Source organism: Euleptes europaea, chromosome 9 (assembly GCF_029931775.1).
Source record: "Euleptes europaea isolate rEulEur1 chromosome 9, rEulEur1.hap1, whole genome shotgun sequence".
Taxonomy (NCBI): Eukaryota; Metazoa; Chordata; class Lepidosauria; order Squamata; family Sphaerodactylidae; genus Euleptes; species Euleptes europaea.
The window spans coordinates 51,039,732-51,062,518 of record NC_079320.1 but is presented as its reverse complement, the minus strand read 5'-3'; the positions used below and the strand labels follow the sequence as shown (position 1 = coordinate 51,062,518).

The following is a 22,787-nucleotide window of genomic DNA, read 5'->3' as shown; positions in this document are numbered from 1 at the left end:
TCCTCAGGTTTTCCCTCATTCATAAGATCGGTTAGGTCTATTTTGATGCTTGCTCAAAACTGGTTTTCAGATTGTGACTTAAAGAATGCATTTGCCTGGTCCCGAGTCCGATGCAAAAGAGGAAATTCCACCCCCTCCTGCTCCTTTAGCATGCCTCTGTCCCTTTCCATGGTTTGCAAACTCCCAGGCTTTGCATGGTGTTGCTTTGTATGGTTGCAAACGTGTTGTTTTGCATGGTTTGCATGGTTTGCATGGTTTGCAAACTTCTTCGCACCTGCCCCGCCCTTGCTTCCCGCAGCTCAGCTGTTTGTTGGGGCTGGGAGCTTTGGGCGTGGGCGGCAAGCTCTGCTAATTGCAAACCCCCATTGTCAGAGATGCACATTAAGGAGGGGGACCCCTTTCAGGGCCCATATCTCAGCCTCCCCCGACCCAATCTTTACAAAACTTGGGGGTTCTTGCAAGAAGGGTCCTCTGAAGCTACGCTGAAAGTTTCGGACCTCTACCCCAAAAAATGCCTCCCCCAGAGCCGCGGAAAGGCGAGATTGTGTTTTTAATGGCTTTATTCGGCCAAATTTTTCCCCGAACTCCGGATCTCATGCCGAATTGCATGGACCCAAAGTGGGGGAGTTCGGACTTGGGGGTTTCCTGAATAAAAATGGGCCAAATTTTGCCGAATCCGAATTTTACCGAATTTTTTTTTTCAACAGCCCTATACGTATCACAGAGATGAATGCTATGTGCCCATGATATAGTTTGTCTAGGATGGGAATGGGAATCTTTATGGACAGAAACAGGTTGCAATCCTGCTCACAGTTTGGCCCTTTTAATTCCAGTGAATGAAATGGGATTTCAGCACCCCAGTTCCCTCAGTTTAATGCCACAATTCAACGATGAGTTGTGCAGGTTTAAGCCATATGACACCAGTAGCCTTAAGGATGCCTAACTCTTTGTGGGACTGTTGCTTCAGGGTTATCACTAAAAATTGACACACTTGGAAAATATTGGCTTAATCCTCTCATAAACTTAAAAGCTGCAGAAATTCTGAGTCACGGCTATTTTGATTTAGGCAGGAAATATGCAATGATAACATATTTAACCACAGGGCAGGCTTTAGTTGTTGAGTGGAAATTAGTTATTTCATAACACCATCTCCAGCGTTCCTGCATCCGCTGTACTAATATTGCTTTATCGTAAATGGAAGTACAGTAAAATATTAGTTTCAGTAAACTGAATTGAAGGAAACATGTTACAGAAATTGTGTCTGTTCTTTTACTCTAATTTCAAACTGCTTTGCCTTTCTGAGAATGCAGAAGAAAAACAATTTCTTAAAAGCACTATTTCTTTCCAGTGTTTCCAGTGGGCAAGCCCGTGTTTGTTTTATCAGATTATTCTCAGATTATTATCTTCTTTTTCTCCAAAGAAGTCGGGGTGGCATACACTGGCTTGAATACTGAGCTTTGCTGTCATTTTTTGCCTCTCTTTGGGCGAAAATGCAAGGTTGCTTTAGCCTCCTTTATTCCCTGTTTCAGCCAGGATCGAAAGCACGTTCGGCGAAAATGCATGCGTTCAATCCTGGCTGAATCCTGGCTGAAACAGGGAATAAAGGAGGCTAAAGCGACTGTGTGCTTTCGCCCTTTGTCTGTTGCAATGATAGTCCTCTGTGCGGTGCTTTCCAGATCACTGAAAGACACCAGTCTTGCACGACTGGATGCTTCCAGTACCGGAGGAACAAGTCCAGCACTGAAACCACTATATCATATCAGCTCTCAACATCAAGAAAGCCACCCTGATGGAGGGGAGGGGAAACTTTTAAAAGAGGAACTGTAGTTCACTGCACCCAGTGCTGGAATATAAACCTTAGTACCCCCATGCTACCTTTTCAAAATCGCAGCATGCAACAGCTAACTATTATATTACCTGCAGTCTGGAACACATATATATTTATTTTAACTTTTGTATTCTGCGACTCAGCAGAGAAAGAAGACAAGACAGATCAACAGCTCATGAGGACAGGATGACTGGAAGTCTCAAGAGACAAGCAATCAATGAACATTTGTCAGCACAACTGAGAAATTATTGGTTACACAAGCAAATTCAGCAGTGGCAGTGCTGTCTTAGGCAGAATAATGAATCACGTATCTTCACAGCTGGGGCAGGAAAGCCTAAAATACCATAAAACAAAGGGAAACTCCAGCATAAAATGTGTTCAGGATTGTTTTAACAAGAGTGCCCAGCCGTTGGTCACAGGGTGTGGCTGGAAGGCACATGATATGGGATCTTCACTGAATCTAAGTAGTCTGGGTCTGGTTAGAGCACGGACTGCTGGGACTCCCCTTAGGAGTCCTACATACTCTGCCTTGGCTTCCATGGTGGAAGAAAGGTAGATGATAAAGAGTGGGAATATTTCAAGTGCATTCTTAAAATAAAGCAAAGTGAGAACAGCTGTATTGCATAGCATAATTTATGCTAAGAATTGAGTCTGATTATCAGTCTTTCTTGGAATTATTATATAGAAGGGATGGCTTACTTTATAACTGTTGGCTTAAGAACCCACTGGAATATACTACGTAGAGAGAACACACAGTGTGACCTACTTTTAAGGATGCAGGAGTGTGCACAGTATAAACAGTATCAACTTAAAGAGTAATAATATATCAGCCCACATTTCCTCCAAGAAGTTTAGTGTGGTACAAATGCTTTCCCTCCACAATTAATGTTCCCTTGGATAACGTTTATCAATGTCATGCAATTTTTCAGTCATCTCTCTGTCCATGAGTATATTTCCCTCCATCATGCTAAAGCTGGCAACAATGGTGTATGTGTGTGTAAAGTGCCATCAAGTCACAGCCGACTTATGGTGACCCTGGCAAGGGCTTGCAAGGTAAGTGATAAAGCAAAGGTGGTTGCCGTTGCCTTCTTCTGCAGAGTCTTCTTTTGTGGTCTCCTTTCCAAGGATTGACCCTGCTTAGCATCTGAGATCTGATGAGATAGGGCTATGCCATGCTGCCTTCCTTGGTACCAGACATAAAACTCAGAAGACTAGAATGCTTGTTTCACATGGTGTGTCAGGTACAAATGGAAGCAGCATTGCTAAGAAGGACTAAATTGAATGGATGGCAGAATAGTTCAAAGGCTTGAACCCTTTAATCCATCTTAAAACCCTTCAACTATTCACTCGAGTGAAACTTTTCAATCAAAAGAAAGCCACCAAAATAAGAGACAGGTGCACAATCAACAAAATAATATTGTATTTGTCTGAGGGTGCATGAGTTGGACACTTGAGAATTCTAGCAAAGTACCTTCTCTCCTGGTGTCACTGAAATTCTCCATATGCAGTGTGTGTACGAAGGATAGCCATTTGGAAATCCAGGAGAGGAAAAGTTGCCTGTGGACTCTTGCAATGTTTCACCACATGCTGAAAGAAATTTAATATTACAGATACTGAAAGTTGCCTTATGAGGTGCAAAAAAAAAGTTTCTTCTTTACTGTAATTAATTACCAGCAGAGGGAGAAATAAATGCAACGATTGCAGTTTGTGAAAAGAAATCATCATTAATGTCTGCCATTATTTTTTTTGCTGTACCAAAAAAGTGAGAATATTTCCATATATTTTATCCTTACCTATAATCAAAACTAGAGCGGTCCATAAAATGTTACTATTGTCAATCAAAGAGACTGCATGCATAAACTGATTTTCCCCACAGAGATACAGTATAGGAAAATTACCACAGGAGAACTAAAACAATGAAGTAATTACTGTGATGATAGAACAACCAATATTTCCATTTTGTATTTCTTTAATTCAAGATGGGTGCTAGATGAAGATAGTTTAGGCATAAGAAATAAGCACAAGAAATATATGCATGTGAACACACACACATTCTGAGAATAAACTAAAGCAAATGCAAAGCTATGTTAGTCAGTCACTGAATTTTCTTACCCATCATTCTACTACATTGTTTCTAATTTCTGCTTTATCATAAGAACATACAAGCCCTGCTGGATTAGACTAGTGGTCCATCTAGTCCAGCATCCTGCCTCAACCAGTTCTTCTGGAGGGCTAACAACAGGAGGTAGAGGCAGAGGCCTTTCCTGGTTGTTGCCTCGTGGCACTGGGATTCAGGGGCCCCCTTTAGTCACCATGGCTAGTAGCCGATGATAGACTGATCCTCCATGAATTGGTCTAATCCCCTTTTAGAGTTGTCTCAAACTTTGGCCATCACTACATCCTATGGCAGCGAATTCCACATTTTAATCACTTGCTGTGTCTATGGCAGCGAATTCCACATTTTAATCACTTGCTGTGTAAAAAAGTACTTCCTTTTGTCCCTTCTGAATCTTTAGCCCATCAGCTTCATTGGATGTCCTTGGAGTTCTAGTATTTGGGGTGGAGAAAAGGTTATCTTTGTCAATTCTCTCCACCCTATTCATAATTTTATACACCTCTACCTTGCCCTCCACCAAATTGTCTCTTTTCTAAACTGAAAAGCCCCACACTCTTCAGCCTTTCCACACAGGGAAGGTTCTCCAATCCCCTGATCATCTTGGTTGCCCTCTTCTGTACTTTTCCCAGCTCTGCTAGGTTCTTTTTGAGATACGGTGACTACAACTGTACACAGTATTCCAAAAGAGGCCGCATCATAGATCCATACAAGGATAGCCCCGTGGCGCAGAGTAGTAAACTGCAGTACTGCAGTCCAAGCTCTGCTCATGACCTGAGTTCGATCCCAACAGAAGTCGGTTTCAGGTAGCCGGCTCAAGGTTGACTCAGCCTTCCATCCTTCCGAGGTCAGTAAAATGAGTACCCAGCTTGCTGGGGGTAAAGGGAAGATGACTGGGGAAGGCACTGGCAAACCACCCCATAAACAAAGTCTGCCTAGTAAACATTGGGATGCAATGTCACCCCATGGGTCAGGAATGACCCGGTGCTTGCACAGGGGACCTTGACCTTTTTATTATAATATCGGCCATTTTATTTTCAATTCCTTTCCTAGTAATCCCAAACATAGAGTTTGTCTTTTTCACTGCTGCAGCACACTGGGTTGACGCTTTCATTGAGCTATCTAGTATGACCACAAGATATTTTTTCCTCTCAGCAAGTTCAGACCCCACTGGCCTATACTTGAAGTTGGGGTTTTTTGTTCCAATTTGCATCACCTTATATTTACCAACACTGAACTTCATCTGCCACATTGTTGCCCACTCACCCAATTACAGTCATTCTTGGTTTTCCCCATCCTGAATAATTTTGTGTCACTTACAAACTTGGCCATTACACTACTCACCCCTAGTTCTAGATCATTTTTGAATAAATTAAATAATACTGATCCTTGTGGGACCCCACTGCTTAATTCCCTCCATTTTGAGAACTGTTCATTTATTCCTGCTCTTTGCTTCCTATAATTTAACCTGTCCTCTTATCCCATGACTACTCAGGAGTCTTCGGTGAAGTAGCTTGACAAAAGCCTATTGGAAGTCCAAATATATAATGTCTACCAGATTACCATTGTCTACATGCTTGTTCACTTTCTCAAAGAACTTCAAAAGGCTGGTTAGGAAAGACTTCTCTTTGCAGAAGCCATGCTGATTTTCCCTCAGCAGGCTTTGTTCCACTATGAACCTAATAATTCTTTCTTTGATTACAGTTTATAGTAATTTGCCTGGGACAGACATTAGCCTACTGGCCTGTAATTTCCTGGTTCCCTTCTTTTTTTAAAAAAAGTGTAACAATTGTTACTCTCCAGTCTTCTGGTACAGCAGCTGCATTTAGTGATAAGTTACATATATGGGTTAGTAGATCAACAATCTCACATTTGAGTTCTCTAAGAACTCTTGGGTGTATGCCATCAGGACTTGGAGAAGTTTTGGATACAAATACATCAAGAAATGCAGAAAATACTCAAAATCAAATTTCCTTTGAGTCCAGAAACTATGTTGTTAGGGATGGAACCAGAAAATCTGCAAAGTAACCATAAAGAACTATTTGGATACTTGACAACAGCAGCCAGATTAGTATTGGGAGCTCTTTGGAAACAAGAGGACGTTCCAGATTTGGAAAAGTGACATCAGAAAATGGAAGAATTTGCGGTGATGGACAGATTAACCAATATGATGAAAGAAAAGCCGATGGAAGAAACATGGAAGAAATGGCAATGTTATTTTGAATATGTTTTTAATCTATTCTTTCCATTTGATAAATAGCGATAATATAGATAATGTTTAGATTATATAGATACAGGATTTATTAAGTATATTGTATAACACTGAAATAATTTTATAAGAGGTATTAGATGTAAGAAGAAATCTATTCCCCGAAGGACTACAATCTGTGTGATTGTAAATGTCTCTGTTTTTTTTAATAATAAAAAAGGACTTGGATACTTACTAGCTTTTTATTTCCCCAATAGGTCTAGAACTTCATCTCTCATCATCTCAATTTGACTCAGTTCTTTAGACTCCCTTCCTAAAAATAGTGTCTGTAGCATGGGTATATGACCCACACTTTTCACACTGAACACAGAAACAACAGATTCATTGAGCTTCTCTGCCATCTCCTCATCCTCCTTTAGCAATCTTTTTATTCCTTGGTCATCCAAAGGCCCAACTGCTTCTCTGGCTGCTTTCCTGTTCTGGATATATTTAAAGAATTTTTATTTTCTTTGTTTTTAGCAATCTGCTCCTCAAATTCTCTTTTTGCATGCCTAATTATTGATTTACATTTCTTTTGCCAGAGCCTGTGGTCCCTTATGTTCAATTCACTGGGGCAGACCCACCTTTTAAAATAAGCCTCTTTACTTGTTATACTTCTTTGCCTTGCATTGTTAACCATGCAGGCATTCTTTTAGACTTGGAGGTGCCTTTCATAACTTGGGCAATGCATTCTATCTGGGCTTCAATTAGTGTGGTTTTAAATAGCTTCCAGGCATTCTCTAGGTATCTGACTCTCTTGTGGTCCCCTTTCAGCTTCCTTTTAACAATTCTCTTCATTTTTGTAAGGTTCCCTCTTTTGAAATCAAATGTTACAGTTTTGGACTTTGGGGTAACTTTTCGTCGATATGAAAAACAGCATTGTGGTCACAATAGCATTGTGGTCAATAGCATTGTGGTCATTAGTGCAACAACCTCTACATCTCTCACTGGGTCTCGAGCCCCGCTCAGAACCAAATCCAAGATCACTACCCTTCTCTGTGACCCACTATCAATGCAAACCAATACTTTTCTCTGCCATTAAAGCAGATTCCTACACTACTGTTACATGACTGCCAGTTATCTCCATGACCTTCAATCAACACATTGTTTCACCAGCTGATCTGGTAGGAATGAGCTGACCGATGACCATTTGAAACTATCACCTTGCCCCTGAGGGCTTCTGACAGCAAGACCAGATCAGCAGCGCTTTTGAAAGACAGGATTAGAGCTGACAGCAGTGAACCAGAAGCGTAACCAAAAGCTGCATTGAATGTATATGATATAGAAAATCTTTAACATCAGGGCCAAAATATTAGATTTTGTTTAACTAGTTAGATGGTGTTAAATCCTTGATTGGAGCCCCTGATATTTCTAACAGCGTAATCCAATTTGATTGATACTGGAGCACTGGGAGATGCTCCCCTCATCTGTTGTTACAGACAGAAGGGAAGGAAGAAACCGGATACAAATGAATACCTTTCATTTTTCCTACAACTGCTAATAGCTTGTCTGTTGGATGATTAGTATGGGGAAATGGTGTGGTAGAAACCATTAAACCTTCCCTCCTGCAGCACTGAGTCATTGTTATTGCAGAGCTTTAATGTTTTAAAAGGATCCAGAGAGCCAATCATGGACCTTCACACAATGTGAAAGTTTAGCCCGAGAACATCTGACAGTAATGGACTTAAGTTCCAACCCGGATACTAAATATGATTAATACCGTTGTGTCCAAAATTGGTGTCTAAGATTTTTTAAAAAAATATCTTTGGTGTGGCATGAAAAATATTTAGAAGATCAAATTCCTAGACTACATCAGATAAATAAAAACAGTGCTATCAGTACCGTAGCTAATTACCAGCTGTTTATTTTTAACTCTGCAATCATTAGTAATTCCACTAAACTGCAGACAGTGCTGGTATCCTGGATTCCCTCAGTGCTGATTGCTGTGGAATTAAAGATGTACTGACAATTTGCCTAAAAACTTTTCATGAAAAAAGCATACTGCTACAAATGCAAAAAGCACAAAGTAAGATAGAAGGGAATTCAAATTCAAATTTAGTAATACAGTTGACCGACCAATCACGTGCCAATACATCAAAATTTCCAGACTCAATAGTTTTGCACCGCAAAATCACAGACTGCCCATACATATAAAGGTTTAAGATCAATAAAAGCAATCCCTGGTTGAAATTATCATCTTTAAATTGATAAATTGTAAAATATTCTAACTTTAATTTTCTAGTAAAGTTCTGTGTATTTTAATAGCAACGGCGAAGAACTTGGCAGTTTGGTAGAATGGGCAACATATCAGTGCAACATATCAGTGCATGTTCGATGGTTTCAATGTCCCCTGTTTCACACGGACATAACCTCTCTGATCTAGGGATCTTCTTATATTTCATACAAGGGAACTGAGGTTTTAAGGTCCACATAAAGATCGAGCAAAATTCTACATTTTTAATACTAGCCATATTCCAAACAGACTACAGGCAAATGTAGGGACAGACCACTACTTGCACTCACAACCTTGTTGGGCGCTTTCTCCACCCCACCCCCCACTTTTTCTTCTGCTCAAAAGACAGGTCACTGCTTGTGTCTTCAGCAATGGGAACTACTCCCAACACAAATACTGAACGAAACCCCAGCGGGACATGTGGTTACCTCTCTCCTCCCTTCCTGGTAACAACTCTTTGGGCGAAAACACACGGTCGCTTTAGCCTCCTTCCATGTTCCAGCCAGGATTCAGCCAGGATCAAACACACAAAGGTGCGTTCGATCCTGGCTGAATCCTGGCTGGAACAGGGAAGAAAGGAGGCTAAAGCGATCGTGCGTTTTCGCCCTTTGTTGCATCATTCTTACTGTTAAGAAGTCTTAATTGTGTAATCGTTAATAACAACATCATAAATTTATTTATTTCTGCGATGGCATGTTATGGCATTCTTTACTGTTTATCTGATTAATTAAGGACTGGATATGTGTGTTGTTGCATTTTATATCAGGCATGGGTCTGCTTTGTTGTATGTACACACACCATGGAATTGAAGTTAGCCATGGGAGAGAGGAAAGAAGCTCTCCTACTGGCAGCGTTTGGTAAGGGGAAATAATGGTGGTCAAACAAGTGAGTACTGCCCATCTTTCCCATTTATCTCCAGCCTTAGAAGCCCCATGGTGCAGAGTGGTAAGTTGCAGTACTGCAGTCCAAGCTCTGCTCACGACCTGAGTTCGATCCCAACGGAAGCCGGTTTCAGGTAGCCGGCTCAAGGTTGACTCAGCCTTCCATCCTTCCGAGGTCGGTAAAATGAGTACCAAGCTTGCTGGGGGTAAAGGGAAGATGACTGGGGAAGGCACTGGCAAACCACCCTGTAAAACAAAAACGTCTGCCTAGGAAATGTCGGGATGTAATGTCACCCCATGGGTCAGGAATGACCCGGTGCTTGCACAGGAGACCTTTACCTTTTTTTTACCTTAGAAACCCTAGTTGTTATTTCAGTTCACCACTGAAGCTTGCAGTGTTGCACTAGCTTCTAAGTCAAAGCAATGGAGAACAATTATACCAATCTAGTTGGTATCATTGAGGCATGAATAGGTGATCAGGATAAAGTCAATGTTTTCCAACTACACCTTGCCAGGTTCTTGCACAGGCCTCTATTTTAGGAACTGAAAGGACCCTTCTCATTCTAAACTTTACAGAATATGAGTTTCATAATTAAATTTTATTTAAGAAAACTAAAAATTTTAAGAGGGCAATAAAGAACCCAAACCATTTTTTCTAAATTTCCTTCAATGAAATAATAACTACATTTTGGATGTAAAAACAAGTGCCTACATCAAGCAGATGTTGCCATATTTTTTTTCCATTTGGAAAATGCCCAGACTCAGACCTCCAGAGAGAATCATAGAATCATAGAGTTGGAAGGGGCTATAAGGGTTTCCTGAGTGATCCCTTCTCCTTTTGAAAATTGGGATAACATTCGTCCTCCTCCAGTCTTGTGGCACATCTCCTGTCCACCAAGAGGTCTGGAAAAAGATGGGAAAAGGCTCTGCAAGCTCCATCAGTAGTGTTCCCACTATTCTTACTGGTTTATAGAAGAGGAGACTTGGGCTGGATCGTTTCATCTTCAGCCTCAGCTGAATGGTATAAATACACATAGTTGCGTTTCCCCACGTTTATGACTTGCCAGTTTTCCCTCTTTCCTCCCTTCTCTTTTCTCCTTTCGCTTTTTTACTCCTATCAAACTTATGTCAAGGTCTGTGTTATTTGCTCAGATTACTCTCTAACACAAGGCCAACCAATTTATGGAACAGATCAGTGAACTAAAACAATCCAACTCATAAGAAAAAACACTTACGCTAGTAAGCAGCAGAAGAAATGAAGGACAGAAGGGAAACCATTACTAGTACAATGTTTCATCCATTAACCGAATAATTCTCACTTTCATATAAAAAGTAGAATGGGCTGAATGCTGTAATTTCACTGCCGTGCCCACAAGGGCTGCCATTTTGTTAAGTGTGGTTTATGGATACCTTGTGACATTTCTGACACGCTGGCTACAAATAACAGCAGAATATGATGCCATCTTCCCTATTTGTCATATAGATTAGATGTTATCTTGCAAAAATTTCAAACCCTGCTTTTGACTGAACAATATTTTGGCATTCCTAATTTAAAAGCACACTACATTGCAACCGTTCAGTGGCTCCCAGTGTAATTAGCTGAAAGTCCAAAGCAAGAGAATTGAGAGGATTTCTGGCCATAATTGCTATTACAACATACAACATACATCTTATGTGTGAGTAGATTTTTAAATGGCTTGCTGTTAGCAAACTTGAACTCTGTGTTACAGCACATTAATAGTGGGTTTTGTTGTTAAAGGCAAGTGCAAATATAAAATACAGTGAGTGAGTTATTCACAGTTTTTTAGAACTAATTTTACCACTTTTCATGCCAGAAAAAACTAATTACTGCCTCTGTAATATACATCTGTGTTTTCACTGTGATCATGTACACCCCTTTTTAAAGTTTAATGCTGGTTATATTTCCTGTATTGCCTAGCTAAATGAACAAAACTGCAGGTTCTTTCAGTATGATTTGTGCCTTTGGCATGCATATGTTGCACGATGGCCCATTTAATTGTTTATAATAATATTCAGCCAAAGTGTAGAAACAGTGAGTGAGACACAAATGTAAGTACTTCCAGGAAGCAATAAATAATTGAAATATAGAGGTGGCCTCCCCCTGCTCTCCCCCTGAGACACCGGAGAGCTAGTAATCCTGAGGTGGGATCCAGCAGCATCACCCCAGACCAAGCAGAGACAAAGGCTTCAGGCAGGAAAGGGAAGTGACATAAGGGGTGGGCATAGGGTTGCCAGCTCCAGGTTGGGAAATACCTGGAGAGTTTGGGGGTGGAGCCTGAGGAGGCAAGGTTTGGGGAAGGGAGGGACTTCAATGAGGTATGATGATATAGAGGCCATTTTCTCCAGGTGAATTGATCTCTGTCACCTGGAGATTAACTGTAATAGCAGGAGATCTCCAGCCATCCTCTGGAGGTTGGCAACTCTTGGTGGGCAAATGTGAATGGTAATGCATCACACAATCTGGGAAGCAGAATAAGAATAGGTGCTGCTGGAAGTTTGTGGGACCATCCTGAGAACAGGATGGCATGCAACAGAGGAACAGTTGCCAAAGAATCAAGTGCCAAGTTTCAGGATTCGATGCAATTAGACTTCTGTATAAACATTAAACATTCTGTATAAACAATTCCTGATCTCTGTTCATTATTTCCAAAGCAAAAACACACACAAAAAAACCAAGTAACTGTTTCGCAGGACATTCCAGTACTGGAATGTTCATCACCTACTTAAACATAGTTCTGGGTTTGAACTACAATATTTTAAACAAGAAGCAATAAAAAATTTCCCCCACCTTCATCTAGGGTTGCCAGCCATGGCTGGCACCCGGTGGTAGACTGGGAGGCACTGTCAGTGTAACAGTGTCGTCATTTCTGGGTTTTCCCTGGAAGTGACAGAATGCCATCATGACAATGGTGATTTTTTCCCCCCTCCTGTTTCCCCGTACTGGCCTACTGAGCACTGGAAAGGGTCAGGGGTTGTCATCAGAAGACCTAGCAACCCTGTGTTCATCTCCAATAAGTAAATTGCTAAAGTAGGCAAGGCACAGAAACAACACATAATTCAGTAAATGGAAATCCAGGCCATTTATGTTTTAGTGCCTAGCATTCTAGATTTCTTATGCCTTAGAAATGTTTATGATCTGACATGCATGCAAACAGTCTGCTCAGTGCTAATTCAAAAAGATCAGTTAATGCACATTAGCATACTACTTGGTGGGTACCTGGACATCTGTACAGCTTTCTTGCTTGTGCAATGTCACCTTTACTTAATCGGGTACGCTGACCAATGGCAGGTCGTATACCATTGTCATCACGGGAAGGAAGTATGGTATCCAGAAACATGCCCCTAAAATATTAAGAGACCAAAGAAACCAAATCAATTTTCATATAAAACTAGACTTTGAATTTATATATATATTGTTTTACAGACAATGCAATCTACTAGGCCAAATTGGTATTTATAATTGAACAGAAGGTAGCATAACAGAAAATTCAACAACTAGATAAGCAACCAGGGGCAACTGTGATTTGTTTAAATCATTTGGCCTGTAATTTTTCTTTAAAAAATTTTCTTTAAAAATTACATATCTTAGTAGAATTTAAGATATAACAAACATATAAAACAAATCTACCTGTACTCTTTTGGAATGTAATTAGCATTATAATGAAATATTTAATTTCCCTGGTTTGTGATTTACAAACACACACGAATTTGTAGAAACTTTTCTGCTCAAGCCCGTTATTTAGTAAATTGTTACAAACACTGCAACTCATTATTTTGAGACTTTCCTGTGTCTGATCTTAGAATAATTTTAATTTATAATGGTTTCTAAGCCCATCCATGTGTCCTACATATTTTTAAGTCAATTTACATAGTCATTAATTGCTTTAAGGGCCTTCTCATGCTTTTAAGGATCATTACATTTCTGGGGCCCACTCATTTCCATAATACTTTGATGTGCATGACATAGGTTTATGTTTATTAACTGTGTTTTGATTAGATGTTGTTTCCCACTATCATACCTCATCCTAGATATTTATTTACTGGTGCATCATACCCTAGAATAGGGTCCTGGATGTCTAGCAGAAATCCCTTGTTTTTGTCATCATGAGCAACCATCAGAGATAGTGTTCTGAATCCCAAAGAACTGGTTTATTGAGACACCTCAATTAAAAATTAAGAGAATGTCCAAAGAAGGCCTAAAGAATAGAGCATGCCTCTACTTGGTGGAAAAAAACTTTTAACTGTGCTGTTCCTACACTTGCATACAAGAACAAATCCAGATTGCTTGACTTTTTGTCACTATACACATTGAGTATTTCCTGAAGGTTCTCTTTCCCATTACTGTAATCCAAAAATGATCAAATTAGTGTCACTCAAAAATAAGAAGATATGTTTTGTCCATGAATAAGAGAAATTCTACTATACAGTAGCTGAAAGCATCCCACATTGTTCCTATTCTTGGCAGAATGCTTTATTTCTATACAGTATCCTGGAATAACCTTTATTAAGAAAGATTTCTGGCCCCTCTGCTTCTAACATTCTTGGAAGTCATTATTCTATTTTGCTCCTGCCATAGTCAAAATAGGACTTATCCCATCTGAAGACAGTGGCTAGGATTTCACAGCTCTGATGAATGCACAGTCCCACATTCTTTGTTTAGCCCTGACCCCGGATGGCTGAGGCAAGCCCGATCTCATCAGATCTTGGAAGCTAAGCTGGGTCAATACTTGGAATGGAGACCTCCAAGACAACTCTGCAGAGGCAGGCAATGGCAATGGCTTAATCACTTTTCTGGAAAACCCCACCAGGGGGGTCAGCTGTGACTTGACTTTACAGACACATAAGTCAGCTGTGACTTGACTTTACAGACACAAACACACAACTGTATTTAGCCCTGACCTGGATGGCCCAGGCAAGCCTGATCTCATCAGATCTCAGAAGCCAAGCAGGGTTGGCTCTAGTTAGTACTAGATGGAGACCACCAAGGAAGGTCCAGGACAGGAAATGGCAAACCACCTCTGAATGTCTCTTGCTTTGAAAATCCTATCAGGGTTGCCATAAGTCAGGTACCACTTGACAACTCTATCCACCACCACCAACTCTGTTTAGGATGGCATTTTAAGTCAATCATCAAGAAGAGAAAATATTTCTGAAATAATCAGATATATCCACAAGAGGCATTTTGACAGCTATTACCTCTTCACTAGAGATGTAAAATTCCTGGAAATTTTAAAGCTATAGGGGGGATCTTGTTGGGGGGGGGACAGAAATGTTGGAAAAAAATAAAATATAGGCAGTACTGACTATCTTATCAAAATTAAACTTCTGTTATTGATTGAACAACATAAAATGCATCATTTATCACTTGGCATATAAAATTGTACTATTTGGGATATTTATGGAAGTTGAAAGTATAAGTATCTTCATTTTCTGTAAGAAAAGTTGCAAGCAGTACTTAAGAAAGAGTTGCAAACTGCTGCACCCTATGCTATCATAGCACATGGCTCTTAAGCTTTGCTACCTGAGAAGCAAGGGGGAAAGCTGAATGTAGAAAACAAATTTTGTAGTAAACAAAGGAAAGTATATAATTTGGTCAGACATCCTTATAAAGTCACAAGACGTGGAACTGACAGCACGTTTGGATATTAACTTATTAAAACACTAAACTCTTTGTTAATGTATTATCATTAAACATATTGTAGCTTATTAATTGTAGCAAAAATCATTACATTTAAACAATAAGTCTTGAAATTATTGTATATGTCTACAATATAAGACATATACGGTGTTCCTCAAAATTCCCCAGTGTTCCTCAAAATTTTCTATTTTTTCCACTGGAAAAACTGAGAAAGTCTTCAGACTTTTCATTCTTTACATTAGGAATCAGAGAGATGCTTAATAAGACGAGGTTTTTTTCTCATGCAAAAAGAGAAAATATTTCTTAGGAGGTTTTTTCCCAGTGTTCCTCACAAATTTCCTAATTTATCACTGGAAAAAATAAAAAAGTCCTCAAATTTTATCATCCTATACATTTTGAGTGTAAAAAACCTGGCCTTAAGAAGCATTTTACTAATATGAAAAGAGAAAGTATCTAATAGGACAGTCTTGTCAGTGTTCCTCCATATGTTAATTTCTTTCTGTTGGAAAAATCACGGGGGGGGGACTGGGGGGAGGGACAGAAAAAAACACATTCCCAATTATTTTGTTTGCTTGGTGTGTGTTTTTTTTAACCAGGGCCCTCACATCTCTGCTAGCAACTGCTAGCATCTAGCAACTGTGTGCATCAAAACATCATCTATAAAATATTCACATAGAAGAATGGAATTAAAAGTCAAAAGGTATAACCTGAGACTCCAACCTTGAGAAGGTGTTCCTGGCATAATGCATAATACTATCAAAATCATATGATTCCCCCAAAGAATTCACTTCCCCAGGCTCCATCTTCAAAAAGTTGTATTCTTGACCTGCAATTCACAAGCAAGATATCATGTGACACTGAGAATTTTTCTTGCATGACATCCACACGACGCTTAGGAGCTTTCCCTGAAAACCAAAGCAGGAGGTGGTGAGCGAGCAAGAACCCAACCTCTTTGTGCCGCAGATCAGCCCAGTTTCCAGCCCAGGCTAATTAGTCCATTATCATGATACGGTCTACACATGAAGCTGCCTTCTACTGAATCAGACCCTTGGTCCATCAAAGTCAGTATTGTCTACTCAGACGGGCAGAGGCTCTCCAGGGTCTCAGGATATCTAATTATGACATTTCAGGAATATATAAGAAACCTTTCTCACATAACAATATATGTATGAGATGGGCTCAGGTGTGAGAGTCCCCAACCTAGCTGGGCAAACTTCGCCAAATCAATTGCTCAGACTTGGATGCAGAAACAAAAGATTTATTGAAGGCTTCAGATAGAGAAGACAGGCTCATGGATCCAAAGTTGCGAGTGACTAGCTTATCGGGGTTACAGTATTTATCTACTACAGGGCACGAAGGTTCACACGCATGGGAGATATGGGAGGTTACAAGGCAAACCGGTGCAACATAAAACATCAAACAGTCTTAGAGAGACAGTGAGGGCTATCTGCATTTCAAGGCCGGAGTCAGCCCGAGGGAGTGAAGGCAGAAGGCACAGCAGGGGAGGAGAGGTGGCACCTGGGTAAGAAGGACAAGGCGGGGGACTCAGGAAGATACATGGAGGTGCGAACTGCTTGTACGAGTTCAAAGAGGGAGAGATAGAAACAGATAGGAGCCAAAACCAGATGGCCCTCACATTCTGCCCCCCTTAAGGCCCCCCTCCCGCGAGTTCGGGAGGTCGAGGCTTCTCGGGATAAGCGCAATGGAATTCATGTACGAGCCGGGGGGCGGCCATGTGGGGGGCTGCAACCCACTCATCGTGCGCGGCGCCTAGATGTTTCCACCGAACAAAGTAAAATAGCTTTCCCTTCTTCCACTTGGAATCCAAGACTTTGGATACTTCCATGTGGGTATCCCCTCCTACAACAGTGGGCACTTCTGGCTTAGAAGGGGGGTGGAACTGGGGAGCGGAGACGAACGGTTTGAGCAGACTGATGTGGAAAACGGGGTGTACCCCGCGAAGGGTTTTGGGAAGATCCAGCTCCGCAGTTACCTCGTTAATGACCCGAGTAATGGGGAAGGGCCCCACATATCGGTCGCTGAGTTTTTTACAGGGTCGGAGGGAACGCAGATTCTTTGTGGAAAGATAAACCTGTTCCCCCACCCGGAGTTCCCATCCCTGTGACCGGTGTTTGTCAGCCTGTTCCTTATACTTCCGCTTGGCCCGTTCAAGGTTCTTCTGTAGCCAGGGCCAAGTGGAACTGACCGCCTGCACCCATTCCTGCATCTCGGGCACTGCCTCGAGTTCGGGGGAAACGGGGGTGGCACCGAAAGGGCCAAAATCGGTTCCGTATACTACACGGAACGGACTAAAACCCGTGGAGGAGTGAGGGGCGTTGTTGTATGCGTATTCGGCGAAGGGTAACAGGTCCACCCAGTCATCCTGATGGTAATTTACATAACATCGGAGGTAGCACTCTACCACGGCATTCACCCGTTCGGTTTGGCCATCAGTTTGCGGGTGGTAGGCTGACGAGAGTCCCTGTTCCCCCACCCCCATAAGCTTCAGGAAGGCCCGCCAGAATTTGGCAACGAACTGGGCCCCTCTGTTGGAGAGGACCTTCCTAGGAATCGAGTGAAGCCTGAGGACATGGGTGACAAACATCTTGGCCAACCCCTGCGCCGACGGGAGCCCAGCGCAGGGGACGAAGTGGACCTGCTTGGAGAAGAGGTCTGTAACGACCCACAGTACGGTTTTGCCCCGGCTGGGGGGTAGATCGGTGATAAAATCCATGGCGATCACCTCCCATGGCCGGGTGGGGATCTCCAGAGGTTTCAGGAGCCCTGGGGTTTTCCCCCCCCTGTTTTTGGTGGTGGCGCATGTGGGACAACTGCGAACGTACAATTCCACATCCCCCCTCATGCCCGGCCACCAGAACTGCCGCCGTACCAAATGCAACGTCTTGACAAACCCGAAGTGACCAGCCAGTTTGGCCCCGTGGACCAGTCCCAAAACCTCCCTGCGAAGAGAGGCTGGGACATAGAGTTTCCCTTCCTGCACCCACCAGGACTCTCGCTGCTCCATACCGGAAGGGAGCGTCTGCTGCTCTGCTTCCTGTAGGGAGGCGTCCCGGAGGCGCTGCTGGAAAGCCTCCGGGATTCCCTTGAGCGAGGGACCACTGGGGTGGCGGGTTTGGGACCGGGTGGAAACTGCCAAACCCGGGATCTCTCCCCTTTGCTCAGGAGTGAAAAGAGAGTCCACGGGACGGTCAAAATCGTTGCGGTACTGGGGTAGTCGGGATAGGGCATCTGCTAGGGCGTTTTCCTTGCCGGGTACGTGTTTGAGGGTGAACCGAAATTTGGCAAAGAATTGGGCCCAACGTATTTGCTTGGCGTTGAGTTTTCTAGCCCCTTTGAGAGCCTCCAGATTCTTGTGATCAGTACACACTTCGAACGGGAATTCTGCCCCCTCTAGAAAATGCCTCCACACAGTGAGGGCGTGTTTAACTGCCGCGGCTTCTTTCTCCCAGATGGCCCAGTTGATTTCGGACTGGGTAAACTTCTTGGAGAAATAGGCGCATGGCTTTAAAGCACCGCTTTCGTCCCGCTGCAGGAGGGCCCCTCCCATAGCTACATCGGATGCGTCCACCTGAACCACAAACGGTTTGGTGCAGTCCGGGTGGGCCAGGACCGGTTCGGACGAGAAGAGTAGCTTCAAGTCCTCAAAAGCCTGTTGGCAGGGAGGGGACCACTGCAGTCGGGCCGAAGGCAAGGCGGCATTGGCACCCTTTCCCTTCGTACGCAGAAGGGAAGTGAGAGGAAGAGCCACTTGCGCAAAGTTGGGAATGAAATTGCGGTAGAAATTGGCGAACCCCAAGGACTGCTGCAGTTGCTTGCGCGTGGTAGGGGGTTCCCAATCTCGCACAGCCTGAACCTTTCCGGGGTCCATTTCCAACCCCTGGTGGGAGATTACATAGCCTAGAAAGGTAATGGAAGGCTGGTGGAATTCACACTTAGACACCTTGGCATATAACTTGTGGTCCCGTAATCGCTGGAGGACCTCCCGCACTAGTCGGACATGCTCTTCCATGGTTTCAGAATAAATGAGAATATCATCCAAAAATACCACCACCCCCCGAAACAACAAATCATGTAACACTTCATTAATTAACTGCATGAACACACTCGGAGCCCCAGAAAGTCCGAACGGCATGACTAAATACTCAAACATGCCAAAACAGCTCGAAAAAGCCGTTTTTGGTTCGTCCCCCTCTTTGATGCGAATGCGGTGGTAGGCTTCTACTAAGTCCAGTTTGGTGAAAATCCGGCCCTCCTTCAATTGTGCTAGTAGGTCTGGAATGAGAGGGAGGGGGTAAGCGTTAGACTGCGTGACAGCGTTGAGCCTCCGAAAGTCTACACAGTCTCAAGTCTCCCGTTTTCTTTTTGACAAAAAAGGCGGGGGCGGAGTACGGAGCTTTGGAGGGGCGGATGAAGCCCCTCGCCAAGTTAGTGTCCAAATAGTCCCGCAACACTGTCTTTTCACTGGGGCTCATGGGGTACACCTTTCCCTTGGACAACTTGCCGTCCCCAATTATTTCAATCGCACAGTCAGTCTCCCGGTGTGGTGGCAGTTCGTCACACTCCCGCACATCAAACACATCCGAATATTGGGAATATTCCGAGGGTAGGTTGGGGGTATTGGAAACGGGTCCTGGGGAACCCACTAGGGCGGCTGCCGGGGTCCCGGTCATGCGGTCCCTGTCATGCATGGCGCAGGGATCCTCAGGGAAGGTAAGGGTCCTCTTGACCCAATCAATCGAAGGGTTGTGGCCCCGTAGCCAATTCATTCCCAGTACTACAGGGGCAACTATGGGAGCAATGGTAAAGTACAGCCGTTCCCAATGCTCCCCTACAGTCATGTCTACCGCAGTAGTCCGGTGAGTGACAGGCCCCCTTTTAAAGTCACTCCCGTCCATCTGGGAGAAGCGAAGGGGACCCGGGAGGCGCTTGCGGCGGACCTGCAATTTCCGGGCCGCCTCCTCGCTAATCAATGTACGGGCGCACCCCGAGTCCACGAGCGCGGGGAATTCTAAAACTGGGCCCCCTGTGGGTAGTGAGAGGTGAACCCGAATATAAACATTATCTTCCTGGGCGCTTACCATCGGTGGAGCTCCTTGCACGAGGGTCGATGCGGTCTGCTGAGGAGCCCCCCTTACAGCAGACCGACGGCGTTTTTTGCCGGCACATCCCACTCTTCCTCCTCGCTAGACGAGGGGGACGTGGTATTTGTAATCCGTGACTCGGCGGAGTCAGAGGTTGCACTGGCAATCCGGGGTCCCGATGGACCGGTCGAACTGGCGAACTCATCCAGGGCGTGGGCGTGCAGTGCCGAGGGGGTGCTTCGACGTCCTGGAGCGTTGCTTCGGCGTCGCTGTTGACCCTCTGCGGGGTCTTTCTCTGGTTCGCTCGGGACGGGGCGAATGGAAGCCGGGCGTCCGGAGCGGGATGGGCATTGGGAGGCGAAGTGACCCTTTCCTCCACAGACCAGGCACACCCCTGCTTCGAAGCGCTTGCGGCGCTCAGCCGGCGTGGGGCCGCTCCCGCCTAGGGTGCGAGGGTCCCGGGCCCCACTTGCCTTGTCTCCTCTTGGTTTGAAGTCGCGGCCGGAACGTTGCTTGGACAGGTTCAGGAGCTGCTTCCGATTTTCGATATCGGCAGCGTGGCGTACCCAACCTTCCACGTCAGGGGGGTTGCCTTGCATAAAGGCCCAATGCTGCAGGTCCGGGTTTAGACCCTCCCGGAACAACTGCACCCGGGTAGCCTCACTCCAGTCCAGAATCCGACTCGACAGGGACTGGAACTCGCTCGCATACTGCGCCACTGACTTGGCACCTTGGCGTAGTTGCATCAGAGCGGCTTTGGCCCGCTTCCCCAGGTTCGGGTCCTCGAACCGGTTGCGGAGTGCGATCATAAAGTCATCCAAACTCCGTAGCACAGGGGAGCGGAGCTCGTACTGTAACACCATCCACGCGGCCGCTTCGCCTTGCAGGAGGGAGGCCACATACTGGACCTGGGACTCCTCGGAGGTAAAGGTCCTGCCCTGCTCCCGCATGAAAATGTCCACTTGGACCATGAAAAAGGTCAACTGGTCCCCCGACCCATCATACGTGATTTTCAAGTCCCGGCGGGCCGGGGTGCTGGGAGGAGGCGCGGGGGGAGCCGCCGGTGTCCCATCCGGAGGGTTACTCGGCGGGGGCTGTACCTTCAGCGCGTCCATGGCAACGGCCATCTCCTCCATCACAAGCTGCATGGCATCTATGCGCTCCACCATCGCCTGGCGCTCCTCCTGCCACTGTCTCCGCTCCTCATCCATCAGAGCGTCCCGACGAGCGGGGTCGTCCTCGAACCCCGTACCCGTTAAGGCCAAGCGGCGGTGCTTTGCCTCAGTCCGGGAAAGCGACCAACCTTTCGGCGAGTCCAGCCAAGTGTTAAAGGTGGTCTTGGGACGCGTGCCCGGTCCTGGGCCCGGACGGGGCGCACCTGGCACCTTCTGGTCCGGTTTGTCTTTCGGGGTCGGCTTGTCCGGGACACCGCTTCCATCCGGGGAGGCCGGAGGGGTCGTTTTTTCCTCGTCGGCTGACATAGCTGTCCCGTAGGGTACAGATGCAGAACGAAGAGGCAAAGACTCGCAACTTAATGTGAGAGTCCCCAACCTAGCTGGGCAAACTTCGCCAAATCAATTGCTCAGACTTGGATGCAGAAACAAAAGATTTATTGAAGGCTTCAGATAGAGAAGACAGGCTCATGGATCCAAAGTTGCGAGTGACTAGCTTATCGGGGTTACAGTATTTATCTACTACAGGGCACGAAGGTTCACACGCATGGGAGATATGGGAGGTTACAAGGCAAACCGGTGCAACATAAAACATCAAACAGTCTTAGAGAGACAGTGAGGGCTATCTGCATTTCAAGGCCGGAGTCAGCCCGAGGGAGTGAAGGCAGAAGGCACAGCAGGGGAGGAGAGGTGGCACCTGGGTAAGAAGGACAAGGCGGGGGACTCAGGAAGATACATGGAGGTGCGAACTGCTTGTACGAGTTCAAAGAGGGAGAGATAGAAACAGATAGGAGCCAAAACCAGATGGCCCTCACATCAGGGAGGGCCATCTGGTTTTGGCTCCTATCTGTTCCCCTCACATCAGGGAGGGGAAGACCCATGTTTTTACCAGGTGCAAAGAAATTATGCTTGGATCCTTGGCCAATTCCCAGGCTGAAGTCAAAGGGTCAAGAGGCACTACGGCAATGGTGCTGGGACCATATCGCTGAAACCTACATTCTACTGCCTCTTTGCGTCAGAACAGAGGACTCAAAAAATCATTACAAAAGCTAAATGGACACAGAAAAAAATTCATAGAAAAGCTAACATCCATTTGAGAAAAGAGATTGTCATCATAAGGTAGAGTTTTCTCCCTTTTCGACTATTGTACCTTGAAAAGAATTCTGCTGGTTATGCAATGTTTTCATGAGATATCGTGTCAGACCCTTCAGCCGCCAACAACACAACTGTAATATAATGTACAGACTCTTGGGCACCACCAGTCTGCACCCAGGCAAGATCAGATCAGCCGTTCCTTATTCACAGTTAGAGAAGTCAATACCGATCAAGTAAAAGAATTTCTGCACAAATACTATCAGCTTTTTAAATCTTCCTGACTAATGTAAACATTCTTAAATATGTAGCCTTTCCACATGACTCCAATTATTTTTGTAATATTCCTATGAAACCTTATCTTACTGTGCAACATGCTGTCTTGGATGAGAAGGCTGGTATTGTAAAGAATACATTCCCATATAATGAATTGAATTTTTAGAAATTGTGCAGATGGCT

The 22,787-nt window shown here is 44.3% G+C and overlaps 1 protein-coding gene across 1 annotated transcript in view; it reads right to left on the bottom strand.

Annotated features, from left to right (window-relative positions):
* TLL1 (tolloid like 1) overlaps nt 1–22,787 on the bottom strand; it is a 154,803-nt gene that overhangs the window by 36,267 nt on the left and 95,749 nt on the right. The window contains exons 7-9 of the mRNA XM_056855332.1: nt 15,683–15,788; nt 12,542–12,666; nt 3,300–3,415 (exon numbers count right to left, since the gene is read on the bottom strand). Of these exons, the coding sequence (XP_056711310.1) occupies nt 3,300–3,415; nt 12,542–12,666; nt 15,683–15,788 (347 nt within the window). The remainder of the gene's footprint in view (nt 1–3,299; nt 3,416–12,541; nt 12,667–15,682; nt 15,789–22,787) is intronic.